This window comes from Ranitomeya variabilis, chromosome 4 (genome assembly GCF_051348905.1).
Source record: "Ranitomeya variabilis isolate aRanVar5 chromosome 4, aRanVar5.hap1, whole genome shotgun sequence".
Classification (NCBI taxonomy): domain Eukaryota; kingdom Metazoa; phylum Chordata; class Amphibia; order Anura; family Dendrobatidae; genus Ranitomeya; species Ranitomeya variabilis.
The window spans coordinates 656,408,106-656,423,235 of NC_135235.1; the positions used below are offsets into that span (position 1 = coordinate 656,408,106).

At 41.9% G+C, this 15,130-nt stretch overlaps 2 protein-coding genes across 2 annotated transcripts in view; both read left to right on the forward strand.

The window, feature by feature from the left end:
• LOC143767472 (uncharacterized) overlaps positions 1 to 7,193 on the forward strand; it is a 30,554-nt gene extending 23,361 nt beyond the window's left edge. The window contains exon 6 of the mRNA XM_077255843.1: positions 3,572 to 7,193. Within this exon, the coding sequence (XP_077111958.1) occupies positions 3,572 to 4,821 (1,250 nt within the window). The 3' untranslated portion in view covers positions 4,822 to 7,193. The remainder of the gene's footprint in view (positions 1 to 3,571) is intronic.
• Positions 1 to 15,130, forward strand: part of LOC143768177 (uncharacterized) — a 381,688-nt gene that overhangs the window by 235,473 nt on the left and 131,085 nt on the right. The gene's annotated exons all lie outside the window — the stretch shown is intronic.

The following is a 15,130-nucleotide window of genomic DNA, read 5'->3' on the forward strand; positions in this document are numbered from 1 at the left end:
TGTCAGGGACAAGATCATAGACCTTCACAAAGCTGGAATGGACTGGCTGACGGGGGGTGCAGAGACCCTGAGTGATGGCTGGGAGGCATTTCTGTCCGGGGGAAAATACATGCCCCCAGGTCTGTTTCAAGGTATCAGGGACAAATTATAAAGGCGATTATTGCAACTTTGGCAGGGACCAGAACTAAAAGAGCCACCTTGACAGAATGCAGCACTAGTGCTGCACAAGATGGCTCTTTTAGTTAAAAACGCCTGGGGGGGGGACAGTTCCCTTTAACTTTACTCAGAAATATTTGTTCATCTGCTCAAGGAGTATCTGTTTCTTCTACATTATTGTTTTTAAACAGTAGTGAGCAAGTAGTGGAAATAGGGTCTTATCTGACATACAGTTAGATTTATTAAACCTGGTACATGGTTTAAAAGTGGTTTGATATCATAGTACAGCTGCTGCAGATCCATGGGTTGTAAAACAGAAGAATGAAGTTAAGGAAAATTTGTGGATCCCTACCACGCTGCGGTTTATGGAAGATGTCAATTCTCGGGAATTTATTAAAACTTGGTTTTTATTCAACACATCTCAGAGTGTCAAGCACTACTTCTTCTGACCACATATAAGCATCAGACGTGCAGGATGGTTTTGAAAAAATTTTCATATAAAGGCGCCAAACCAACACATGACATTGTGTGCTGTGTCAAAGTCAAGGTGACACTAATAAAACATTTGCATTCAATAAATACATGAAAAATGTTTGCATAGGGTATGTGGAATACTATACATATATTATTAAACATATCTAAAATATTTTTTTTAAAAATATTTATTTTAATAAAAATTTCAGCTGTTAGCATTAAAAACAAAAATTCCTGAAAATTGACATCTTCCATACACAGCAGCAAGGGAGGTAGCCACGTATTTTCCTTATCCACATTATTGTTTTGATATACCAGGTTTAGTCTGACTACTCCATCTAAAGGAGGGCACATCCAGCACATTATCACATATGGAGACAGCTCCATAGCTTCACCTCATGATTAATTAATTTGCTCCTTCATGTGGCGCTAACCTGACAATTGAGATATAAAGAGAAGGTTTATTTTGAATTCACAGATGGATTGCTCTCTTAAATAGAAGTCCAAGCGTGGCTCTGGTCTCGGGCCTCAGAGCGCAACTCAGGTCTCAAACTTTCGAGCACTGCTCAGGCCTCACATGTCCAAACGCGGCTATGGCCACTTGACTCAAGCCTCCAAGCATAGCTCTGGTCTCGTGCCTCATGCCTCCATGTGCTACTCTGGCCTCACAGTGCAGCTCTGGCCTCGTGCCTCATGCCTCCAAACACAACTTTGGCCACGTGCCTTACACGCAGGTCACGACTCTGGACATGTGCCTCAAGCCTCCGTGTGTGGCCTTGGACTCATCTCCAAGGGCACCGCAATCAACTCAAGTCTCACACCTGAGAGCGCGGCTCTCATGCCTCAGAGTGCGGCTCCGGCCTCAGGTCTCACGCCGCCTCAGAGCGCACCTCTGGCTAAGGGCCTCACACCTCAGAGTGAAGCTCAGGCCTCACACCTTAGAGCATGGCTTTGCCCTTGGGCCTCATGCCTTTGATCTCACACCTAAGAACACGGCTCTGGCCTCGAGCCTCACATCTCAGGGAACGACTCTGACCTCATACATTATAGCATGGCTCTGGTCTTAGGCCTCACGCCTTGGCATGGCTCTGGCCATGCATTAGAGCGGAGCTTGGGCATCATGTCTTAGAGTGCATCTCTGACCTCACATCTCAGAGGGGAGGTATAGTTCAGCCCTGGTTATGCAGCCTGCCTCTTGTGTGAAGAGTTTTTTCACCACCTTTCTGAGTTGGACCGAGGTTCTATCTTAGTTGCTATGGATAAAACAAATCACTTCATGATTTTTCTTCCCTTATACACATATATATGGCACGACCGATGGTATGTGCATTTATTGAGGCCGCTTTCATCAATATTAGGGTCAAAGCTTCCTCTCTTATTAACATCAACATCATAGGATAAACATCCCAATGCTGTGCCTATTTATTCATATCCTAAATGTTATTTTCTATTAGTCTTTCAGCAATCCAGGGCTTCTGTCCTACAGGACTCCTTGTGGTATGGTAACCTGGTTTATAGCCAGGATTTAGTTCACCATCCTTTTCTGTGCAATAAGTGTTTGATATCTATTCTTTGGCTGCTGTGTTTATAAGTATAATTTATCTAACACAGTTACTGCTGCTCATTATTGGCATTGTGGTACATCAGTGGGACGTTGCCGTATAATTTATCTACCACATTTGTGCTGAATATTTGGCAATACGCAAATATACACTCACTACGGTAATGTATGTTTCCAAAGAGTCGATCCTTCTAATCGGTTTCATCAGGACTTTGCTATTCCAGGGTATTATGGATCCAAAATCGGGCATATTGTTCCTGTTTGGAACAGATGGTACAGATCAGTCATATCTAGCTTACTTCTTGCCCAGGAGTATGGTCCTGGTATTGCTCCTGTGTGCTGTCCAGAGGGACATACTGGAAAAGGGGGATTTAGTCCAACCAGTAATTCTATTTCCAGGTAGTCCCCCAGGACAGCAACATTATTTCTACTCCCTTATGTTTTGTCTTGCAGATGAGTTTGTTTTGGTACTTATAGACCATTTGCATTCATCCTTCTGTGGTAAAGACACTGGAGGGGTGTAGTTGAGAGTGGCCTTTTAACCTCTCTGTGATACTGTCCCTGTATAGGTAAAGAAAGGACTACCTATTTATTTTTTGTCCTCAGAGACTACCTGGAAATCAAATTACCGTTAGGTGTAATTCTCATTTTTGGGATCTACTGAGTGGATTTCGGACTTTGTGTTCTGCATTCCAATATGCTGTAAAAGAGGCGCTAATGGTGGTGGCCGTACTTTACATGGGGAAAACTTGGTGACAGGTTCCGTTTAATTCATAAAGGTCTAATATTTTCATAAGAACCAGAGTATTTCTCTTTTTTGCACTTTTGTTTTTTGCTTGTCTTCTTCCCAGACCCATAACTTTTTTTTCTTGTCAACAGAGATGTGTTTGCTCTTGTATTTTTGCGGGACGAGTTGTACTTTTGAATGACCTCATTCCTTTTACCATATAATGTACTTAAAAGCAGGGAAAAATTCTAGGTGCAACGAAATGTTTAAAAAATGCAATGCTGCCAGTGTTTTTTGGGTTTTGCTTTTATGATGTTAATTTTGTGATAAAAATGGCTGGAGACATAATTGTCGATATCAGTCTCATTACAGCAATATTAAACATTTGTATATATATATTTTTTCTATTAAGTGATGAAAAAGAATTTGGAATATTATTTGAGACTCATTTACCTGTTAAGTACGTTTTCCTTAGTATCATTTTGGCCCACAAAACATTTTTTGCCTGGTGTGTTATTCCATTATAATCTTAGATCTAATGTTTGAGTGTCAATTAGTTTTGTCTTAATAACATGCAATATCTATTTTAAAAATGTTATACAAATATACTTTTTAAGGATATTTTATTAAACTATTCTCTTTGTTCTTGGCAGATGACTGTACCTGGAGATCACAGGGAAAAGTGACATCTGCAATTTTTAAATCAGATGACCTTGATATCACACAAGATCTAACTGAAGTGAATGCCATTACTCCAGATATTACATCATCCCTTCTCATTCACAGCAGAGATCTATCATCTGATCCTTTTAAACAGGACCAAATTTCTGATTCATCACAGACTATTAAGGAAAATAAAAGACACATTCAAAATCAAACTGCTCTTAGAGCACAGATGCCATTATCAAGTATGGAAATTAGAAATGATTTTTCCCTCAAAATGTCTTTAGTTACTCAGAAACAAATTCAAACAGAGGAGAGGAGATTTTCTTGTTCACTGTGTGGGAAATATTTTAACCAGAAATCTGAGTTTGTTAGACATCAGAGAGTTCACACAGGGAAGAAGCCATATTCATGTTCAGACTGTGGGAAATGTTTTAATCAGAAATCACATTTAGTTGGCCACCAGAGAACTCACACAGGGGAGAAACCTTTTTCATGTTCAGAATGTGGGAAGTGTTTTGCAGAGAAATCGAGTCTTGTTACACACAAGAGAACTCACACAGGGGAGAAGCCATATTCATGTTCAGACTGTGGGAAATGTTTTAATCACAAATCAGTTTTAGTTGTCCATCAGAGAACTCACACAGGGGAGAAACCTTTTTCATGTTCAGAATGTGGGAAATGTTTTAATCAGAAATCATATTTACCTATCCATCAAAGAACTCACACAATGGAGAAATCTTTTGCATGTTCAGAATGTGGGAAATGTTATGCAAACGAATCAAGGCTTGTTAATCATCAGAAAATTCACACAGGGGAAAATCCCCTTTCATGTTCAGAATGTGGGAAATGTTATGCAAAGGAATCAAGGCTTGTTAATCATCAGAAAATTCACACAGGGGAAAAACCTTTTTCATGTTCAGAATGTGGGAAATCTTTTGCAGATAAATCAAATTTTGTTAGACATCAGAAACTTCACACCGGGGAGAAGCCATACTCATGTTCAGAATGTGGAAAATGTTTTAATCAGAAATCAATTTTAGCTATCCATCAGAGAACTCACACTGGTGAGAAACCTTTTTCATGTTCAGAATGTGGGAAATGTTTTGCAGTGAAATCACGTCTTGTTAAACATCAGAAACTTCACACAGGTGAGAAGCCATATTCATGTTTAGAATGTGGTAAATGGTTTAACCATAAATCAAATTTAGTTGTCCATCAAAAAACTCACATAGGGTGAAACTATATATTTTGACAAACTACAAGAAAACACTTAACAGAGCTAGTCCAAGGAATGACAAATAAGTAAATGAGAAAGAAAAAAGTAAAACTTACAGTACAAACCAAAAGTTTGGACACACCTCAATTAAAGATTTTTCTGTATTTTCATGACTATGAAAATTGTACATTCACACTGAAGGCATCAAAACTATGAATTAACACATGTGGAATTATATACTTAACAAAAAAGTGTGAAACAACTGAAATTATGTCTTATATTCTAGGTTCTTCAAAGTAGCCACTTTTTGCTTTGATGACTGCTTTGCACACTCTTGGCATTCTCTTGATGAGCTTCATGAGGTAGTCACCGGGAATGGTTTTCAATTCACAGGTGTGCCCTTTCAGGTTTAATAAGTGGGATTGGGGACCATCAGTTGTGTTGTGCAGAAGTCTGGTGGATACACAGCTGATAGTTCTACTCACTAGACTGTTAGAATTTGTATTATGGCAAGAAAAAAGCAGCTAGGTAAAGAAAAACAAGTGGCCATAATTACTTTGAAAAATGAAGGTCAGTCAGTCTGAAAAATTGGGAAAACTTTTAAAGTGTCCCCAAGTGCAGTGGCAAAAACCATCAAGCACTACAAAGAAACTGGCTCACATGAGGACCGCCCCAGGAAAGGAAGACCAAGAGTCACCTCTGCTTCTGAGGATAAGTTTATCCGAGTCACCGGCCTCAGAAATCGCAGGTTATCAGCAGCTCAGATTAGAGACCAGGTGAATGCCACACAGAGTCCTAGCAGCATACACATCTCTACAACAACTGTTAAGAGGAGACTTTGTGCAGCAGGCCTTCATGGTAAAATAGCTGCTAGGAAACCACTGCTAAGGACAGGCAACAAGAAGAAGAGACTTGTTTGGGCTAAAGAACACAAGGAATGGACATTAGACCAGTGGAAATCTGTGCTTTAGTCTGATTAGTCAAAATTTTAGATCTTGGGTTCCAACCACCGTGTCTTTGTGCAACGCAGAAAAGGTGAACGGATGGACTCTACATGCCTCGTTCCCACCGTGAAGCATGGAGGAGGAGGTGTGATGGTGTGGGGAAACCACATCAATATAATGCCCAACTCAAAGAAAAGGCAAGCCACATGTTAGTGTAAACATGTTTGGTATTTCTGTAGTGATGAGAGCTTGCCTAATTTACAGGTGCATGTCTCCAGAATCACAAGCTAGGCATAACATACTACAACATACTTGGCACTACAATGACAGTTTGCAATTTACTCAGTAACATAACATCCACGGATGCTTGTTTCTGGAAAACACCCATGACGTCTAAATTGTCTCTACACCTGTAGATAAATTCCCAAAGAGGTATCATTTCTAAAATAGGGTTACTTGAGGGGGATTCTGCTCTGTATATGGAGTCCCCATAATATTCTAAAGAAATCTGCGCTTCAGGAGGCAAGTAACGCTCCGTCCCTCCCGAGTCTCGCCGTATGGCTAATCAGTACTGTACAGCCACATATAAGGTATTTCTACATTCAGCAGAGATTGTGAGACACATTTTGGTGTCATTTTTACCTATTTCTCCTTGAGAAAATGTAAAATCTGAGACAAAAACAACATTTTTGTGTTTATAATGTAATTATTTTTTCTTCACTAAAACAACAGTGAACAGGGAGCCTGCGTGGGAAGTCTGATGCAATGTTGTTGTTCTGGGACCTGTAGTCCCTCAATAGTTTGTATAGTTGTAAGGGAGACTTACTAGGCTAGTTGTGTGAGATAGGCGAGACAAACTAGCCACTCATCCACACTCCCACCTGTGGGAGTGGTTAGTACTATATAATGTGACTGAGGGATGGTCACATGGTCTTGGAATGTGGACCTGAATGGTCTATGCCAGAAGGTCCTGGAAGCCTGTGTTGGAAGTTCTGGAAAATAGGATTCCTGAAGAGCACATGGCAGGGCTCTGGACCTAGCACATGCCAGTGTGTGGAACGGATGGAGATCTGTGTTGTACTGACCGGGGTCAGAGTGAGAAACGTCTGAAGGATACCTCTCTGGAGGAGAGGTATCCGAGAAACCTGTGCGGCACCAACAGGTAACGGAAATGGATCCGTGTTATGCTAACCGGGGTTAGAAGAGAGAGAGACATTGTGTATGGGGCACCTCAGAGGCCAAGAGGTGTCCAGGAACCTGTGAAGGTCGCCACCAGGTAACGGACAGGGGTCCGTGTCTTATGCTGACCGGGGTCAGAGACGAACTGTTGTGAAGTTGAATACGTCCAGATGCTGTTCAAACTGTTACTAAGTTCCTGAGGATGTGGTTTATGTTGTGAGAAATAAACCTAAAACTCTGTTTTATAAGAAATCCGTGCCTGAGTGTGTTAATCCCGTGCCAAGCGAGTGTCCCCCAAGACACATAGTAGGCGCTACGCTACAATATATATATACATTGTGAGGCTATGGCCTCTGTTACAGCTAGGGGGTGCTGTTTGTGCTCCCCAGAATGTGCATGCAGATGGTTGAAGTCCATAGGTGTGCATGGGAGTCATGGATTTCCGATCCGGGTTTTCCATGTGGCTTAAGGCCACAGGTTTGTGTGTGTTTTAAAAGCCCTGCAGTAAGGGGTATGGGTGTGTCAGGTGTGTGAGGTGCATGTCATTGTCAGTCTGGTGTGTGCTGGTGTGCAGAGTAGAGGCCTGCAGAGTGCTGGCTGAGTGCATGGAGGCACAGGCCAGCAGAGCCAGCACCCAGGGCAGCTGAATAGCCTGGCACCCACAGCATATACAGTGATGCAAGTCGTACCATGGTACTGGCCTTGGATGTGGACAGTCCTGTGCCCGGAGGTGGATGTCCTGTTCCTGAAGGAGTCGGATGTGGACAGTCTGGGCCCGGAGGTGGATGTCCTGTGCCCGAAAGAGGACTAGCATGTGTAACGATTGCAAACAGGTGGATATGGTGCCCAGCTGCTATCCGGAGGATATCCTGGGCTGTGTACGGCTGTGTGAGTAAAGAGACTGTGATACAGCGATGCAGGACACCCACGAGAACTAGTCAGAGGAGGGCTGGCGTGTGTAGTGTCTGCAACATATGAGGCTGTGTGTATGGAGACGTATGAAGACTGCAATATGGCGTGCGGTCGCCCAGGGAAACGGGACAAGGGAAGTCTGGCCTGTTTAGGGACCACAAATCTAAAGCCATATGATTTGTATTGCTATGAACTGGTGTAAACTGAATACTGATAATGCACACTGAAGTTATATGCATTTATGTGAATTGGACTTTAATGCTGTGAAGAAACACATTAAAAGAGACTTTTGTGTTTGAACTTTGTGGGTCACTGCCTCTTCACTGTGTATGATGCTACTACAATCTTACAATATATGTATATATATATATATATATATATATATATATATATATACAGTACAGACCACAATGTGAAATATTCAAAGCTAATGTTATATTGCTTTTTAGATAAGAGATGTCTATTAGTAACTGCATAAATTTTAATTTGATATACAGTACAGACCAAACGTTTGGACACACCTTCTCATTTAAAGATTTTTCTGTATTTTCATGACTATGAAAATTGTACATTCACACTGAAGGCATCAAAACTATGAATTAACACATGTGGAATTATATATTTAACAAAAAAAAAGTGTGAAACAACTGAAATTGTGTCTTATATTCTAGGTTCTTCAAAGTAGCCACCTTTTGCTTTGATGACTGCTTTGCAAACTCTTGGCATTCTCTTGATGAGCTTCAAGAGGTAGTCATTGGGAATGGTCTTCCAACAATCTTTAAGGAGTTCCCAGAGATGCTTAGCTCTTGTTGGCCCTTTTGCCTTCACTCTGCGGTCCAGCTCACCCCAAACCATCTCAATTGGGTTCAGGTCTGGTGACTGTGGAGGCCTGGTCATCTGGCGTAGCATCCCATAACCCCAAGTTTCTTGGGGTTCTTGGATAGAGACAAGATCAGGGTGGTGAGGTAGGTCTGTTTGGCGACGTGGAACACAGAATTATAGGTTATTAACATAAATTTGATGTGGATGAAGTCTTCTGGTGTGTGAGTTTTCCTCCATAAGCGTTCAGCACACCTAGAGCATCGCTAGAGAAATCGGGTTTATGATGTGAGCCAGGGCTGTTTTACTCTGTGTTTGGAGGTTCTGAGGGTGAGGTGAGCTACTTGGTCAAGGATGCTTCTAAGAGGGTCTTTGTAGTGATGTACAGCCAGATCAGAACAGGGAAAAGAGGAGATTGGGGACAATGATGAGTGTAGGGAGTTTGAAAGTGTATGAGGGTTAATAGCATGTAGATTTCTGAATGTGTGGAAGGTAGGAGTGAGCTGGGATGGGCGAGGAATTGTTAGCGTGAAGGAGAGCATGTTGTGGTTAGAGAGGGGAAGCGGTGAGTTGTCTAGGTAGGAGATGTCACCCATTGAATAATATTGCTCCAAGTGCAATCTGATTTTTTATCGGATTGCACTTGTCCGTTTCTCGCACAAATGGGTATGAGCCCTAAGTGACAAAGAGGGAAAGAGGAGAGGTAGAGGAAAGAAACATTTATAGGGACTATGAGGACACACCCGTAAAGCAGACAGAATATGTAAGATTTTGTGAGGTTTAATTCTTCCTCAAGGAGACAATAGAATTTTGAGGGATATAAAAAATATGCCGGCAAAATCAAATTTAGCAAAAGGATAAGCTAGAAACTATCTTAACACATTTTGTTACGTCAATGAGGATTAAAAGCACTCCAAAGTGAAATCATTTTGCAGGCGTTTTATTAGCTTTATCTTGCGTTTGGGCTATCAAGGATTCCATCTGGTGAACTCTAGCTATCTCCCCAAACCAGTCTTCCAGCTAAAGTGGGTCTTACAATGGTGTGGAATTACTAGCTTCGCGACCTGAATAATATTTAGAAAAAGAATTTTACTTCAATAGCGCCAACATACTGCACAGCATTATACATTTTAGAGCAGAAAATAAAAAACATTACAAAATAACAATAATCACATAAATCAGCAGATAGCAAGAGGAATGAAAGCCCTGGTCGCAAGCTTACAATCTTTGAAGAAATAGGGGAGACATGAAAGGTGGATGGTAACAATTGCTTTCATTGTATGGTCCAGATGTCACAACAACAATTTCTTGAAGACATTCTTAGGCATGGGAAACATGAAAAGTAAAATTGCTTCCGGCCTCTTAGGTATTGACGCTCCCATCATTTCTTTAACCCCTTTCTGACATTCAACGTACTATCCCGTCGAGGCTACCTGGGCCCATATGATCATCGACGGGATAGTACGTCATATGCTATCAGCCGGGCTCACGGGGGGAGCGCAGCCGGATGTCAGCTAATTCTCCCAGCCGCTCCCAGCACTTTAACCCCCAGAACACTGTAATCAAACAAGATTTCAGCGTTCCAGTGGCATAGCATCGCGCAGGGAGGGGGCTTCGTGTGCTTCCCTGAGTCCCTCAGAACAACGCAATGTGATCGCGTTGTTCCGAGAGTCTCTTCCCTGGTGGCTTGTCAGTGCCTGCTGAGAGCAAGCGCTGAGAAGCCTCCTACACTGCCTGTCAGATCGCTGATCTGACAGCACTCTGCAAAGTGTCAGATCAGCTATCTGACTTTATACAGTGATATCCCACAATGACAATGTAAAAAAAAAAAATCCTAAATAAAGAAAAAAATATATGTATATTTTTCCCAAAAAAACATTTCTTTATGTAAATAAAAAACAATAAAAGTAAACATTTAATATTGCCGCATCCGTAACGACCCGACCTATAAAACTGTCCCACTAGTTAACCCTTTCAGTGAGCACCATAAAAAATAAAAATAAAAAAACAGGCTAAAAACAATGCTTTATCACCGCACAAAACATGGAATAACATGCAATCAAAAAGACGGATATAAATAAACATGGTACTGCTGAAACCGTCATCTTGTCCCGCAAAAAACGAGCTGCCATACAGCATCATCAGCGATAAAATAAAAAAGTTAAAGCTCTCAGAATAAAGGGATGCAAAAACAATTTTTTTATATATAAAAGTTTTTATTGTATAAAAGTGCCAAAACATAAAAAATGATGTAAATGAGGTATCGCTGTAATTTTACCAAATGCAGAACGGTATAAACTCCCCACCCAAAAGAATTTCATGAATTGCTGGTTTTTGTTCATTCTCCCTCCCAAAATTGTAATAAAAAGCGATCAAAAAATGTCATGTGCACGAAAATGGTACCAATAAAAACGTCAACTCGTCCCCCAAAAACCAAGACCTCACAAGACTCTACTCTGTGGGCCAAAACATGGAAAAATTATAGCTCTCAAAATGTGGTGATGCAAAAACTATTTGCAATAAAAAGCGTCTTTTAGTGTGTGACAACTGCCAAACAAAAACCCGCTATAAATAGTAAATCAACCCCCCCTTTATCACCCCCTTAGTTAGGGAAAAATAATAAAATATTTTTTTAAAATTTATTTCCATTTTCCCATTAGAGTTAGGGCTAAAGTTAGGGTTGGGGCTAAAGGTAGGGTTAGGGCTAGAGATGAGGTTAGGGTTTGGATTACGTTTATGGTTGGGATTAGATAGGGGTGTGTCAGGGTTGGGGGTGTGGATAGGGTTATGGTTAGGGTTGGGATTAGGGGTGTGTTGGGGTTAGGGGTGTGCAGGGGTTAGGGGTGTGCTGGGGTTAGGATTGGAATTAGGGTTAAGAGCGTGTTCAGATTGTGGTTAGGGTTAGAGTTGGGTTTGGGGTAAGGGGGGTGTTTGGGTTAGGGTTAGAGTTAGAATTGTGGGGTTTCCACTATTTAGGGGCTCTCCAAACGCGACATGGCGTCCGGTCTCAATTCCAGCCAATTCTGCGTTGAAAAAGTAAAACGGTGCTCCTTCCCTTCCAAGCTCTGCCGTGCGCCCAAAGAGTGGTTTACCCCACATATGGGGTATCAGCGTACTCAGGACAAATTGGACAACAACTCTTGTGGTCCAATTTCTCCTGTTACCTTTGGGAAAATAAAAATTGAGGGGCTAAAAATCATTTTTGTGGGAAAAAATGATTTTTTATTTTCACGGCTCTGCGTTATAAACTTTAGTGAAACACTTGGGGTTTCAAAGTTCTCACAACACATCTAGATAAGTTCCATGGGGGGTCTAGTTACCAAAAGGGTGTCACTTGTGGGGGTTTCCACTGTTTAGGCACATCAGGAGCTCTCCAAACTCGACATGGCGTCCTATCTCAATTCCAGCCAATTTTGCATTGAAAAGTCAAAGAGTACTCCTTCCCTTCCGAGCTCTGCCATGCGCCCAAACAATGGTTTACTCCACATATGGGGTATCGGCGTACTCAGGACAAATTGTACAACAACTTTTGGGGTCCAATTTCTCCTGTTACTCTTGGTAAAATAAAACAAATTGAATCTGAAGTAAATGTTTTTGTAAAAAGAAAAGTTAAATGTTCATTTTTTTAAACATTCCAAAAATTCCTGTGAAGCACCTGGAGGGTTAATAAACTTCTTGAATGTGTTTTTGAGCACTTTGAGGGGTGCAGTTTTTGGAATGGTGTCACTTTTGGGTATTTTCTATCGTATAGACCCCTCAAAGTGACTTCATATGTGATATGGTCCCTAAAAAAAAATGGTGTTGTAAAAATGAGAAATCGCTGGTCAACCTTTAACCCTTATAACTTCCTAAAAAAAAAAAAAAAAAATTGGGTTAAAAAATTGTGCTATTGTAAAGTAGAAATGTTGGAAATGTTACTTATTAAGTATTTTGTGTGACATACCTGTGTAATTTAAGGGCATGAAAATTCAAAGTTGGATAATTGCAAAATTTTAAAAATTTTCGCCTAATTTTCGTTTTTTTCACAAATAAACGCAAGTCATATCAAAGAAATTTTACCACTATCATGAAGTACAATATATCACGAGAAAACAGTGTCAGGCTGCCGTCACACTAGCAGTATTTGGTCAGTATTTTACATCAGTATTTGCAAGCCAAAACCAGGAGTGGCTGATAAATACAGAAGTGGTGCAGATGTTTCTATTATACTTTTCCTCTATTTGTTCCACTCCTGGTTTTGGCTTACAAATACTGATGTAAAATACTGACCAAATACTGCTAGTGTGACGGCAGCCTCAGAATCACCGGGATCCATGCAGGCATTCCATAATTATTACCTCATAAAAGGACAGTGGTGAGAATTGTAAAAATTAGCCTGTCATTAACATGCAAACCACCCTTGGGGGTTAAGGGGTTAATCGCTTTAAGAACACCCTCCCAGAAGGCCGCCAAGGTCAGGCATGCCCAAAATATGTGCAACATTGTGATCACTTGAGCCCCACAGTGTCAACACAAGTTCGATATCCCCGTGAACCATTTATGCAAGACCGAAGGAATAAGGTACCATCTAGATACTATTTTATAATTTGTTTCCTGAGCTTTAGTGGCTATATTAAATTTATGGGTGAGATGAAAATATTTTTGCCATTGCTGTCTTGTGAAAGTCTGATTAAGCTCCCTTTTCCACGCTTTACAAAAATACGAAAGTATATCCAGATCAATATTCACTAGAAGCTTATAGATACCTGAGATGGCGTCTACAGGGTTAGTGAGAGCCACACACACACAGTATAATCTAACCTGTTTTTCTTACCTTTCAGGTTACATCGGGGGCTTATCTACAGCATTACTGAATGCTGTAGATAAGCTCCTCATGCTGGTGGCCTTAGCTCATATACGATTTTTGGGGTGACAGATTCCCTTTAACGGAAGTCCGTGTTACTGTTCAGGTTTGCCAGTCGAATAAAGCAGCCAATCAACAAGCTTTAATGCTGTGGCCACTTCCAGCCCCAACACAGCCATGCCAAGAATAGGCATGACTGTGATTTGCCAGCGCACCACCTGACCTGGTCTCTATAAAGGCCGGATCCCATGTTGTGCTGCCATTCTGACTTCAGACCCTTGGTTTCTATCAGCCTTGTGTATAGTGTCCTAACAACCTATTGCAGCATGCCCAAACAGCCTGGAGTAGCGTGCCCTAACAGCATGGTACTTAGTGCCCGTACAGCCAGGTGGACACTGCCCAAACTGCCTGGTGCATACCGTAAAGCCTGATGCACACTGCCTGAACATCCTGGTGCACACTACCCTAACAGCCTGGTGCAGCATGCCCTAACAGTCTGGTGTAGAGTGCCATAACAGCATGGTACTTAGTGCCCGTACAGCCTGGTGGATACTGCCCAAGCTGCCTGGTGCATACCGTACAGCCTGATGCACACTGCCTGTACACCCTGGTGCACATCACCCTAATAGCCTGGTGCAGCATGCCCTAACAGTCTAGTGCTTACTGCTCTAACAGCCTGTTGTAGATTGCCCATACATCCTTGTGCACAGTGCCCTTACATCCTTGTTCATACTGCACTAACAGCCTGGTGCAGTGTGCCCTAATCTAGCCCCTTCTCTATTGGGAATGTTTTTAGGTTGAAAATAGGAGAGCATCAAGTAGGGGATTTGGTCGTGGTGCTGCTGGTATTGATGGTGTAGCTGCTACAGGGAGAGGACGTGGTCGATCTATTCCTGTTATGTGCCCAAGTGAATCACCTTCCTTATGTGCATGCAGGCGACAAAATGTCTTGCATCATTTCATAGGCTCAAGTACCGCTGGCCGAATGGTGAGGCCAGAACATATTGTGGCGATGTTAGATAAGATGTCAAAAGAGCTCCCTGGAATGACATTTCTTTGGGCAATGTGCCGGTGACAAGACATGGGTGGTTTGAAAGCTGTGCTGTCAGAGCCTGAAGCAAGGCATACATCTTATGAACCTGAGCACCACCTGAATGATGAGACATCAGAATTCCAAGCACGAGGTGCAGTGGAGTGCACACCTTAAAAATCATGACAGATCCGAGCCTCCTCCTGCTTCATCTTCTACTCTTCCTCCTACTCATGATCAACAGGGCCATCTACCCGCAAAGAGAGGATGTGACAGCACCACCATCTGTAGTGTCACCATGCATCTCCACACTGTCCAGAGGCGTAGCCAGGGGTTCAGCTCGGGGGGGGGGGGGGGGGTGAACCATCTGAGTGGGCCCCTAACCCTTGATTACAACTATGGTGGCACACTTTAATCAAGGGTATAGGAGAACCTCAGCAGATGATCCTGTTGTAACTGAAAATAAATCAGTACACAAAAACCAACACTACCACCATATGGTGACCATATAGTGGTAGATACCAGTGCTGCAGAACATATAAGAGATTACAGTACAGTTATAGATCGTGACTTACAGCTGATGTTCATCCTTAGGGAATCGTT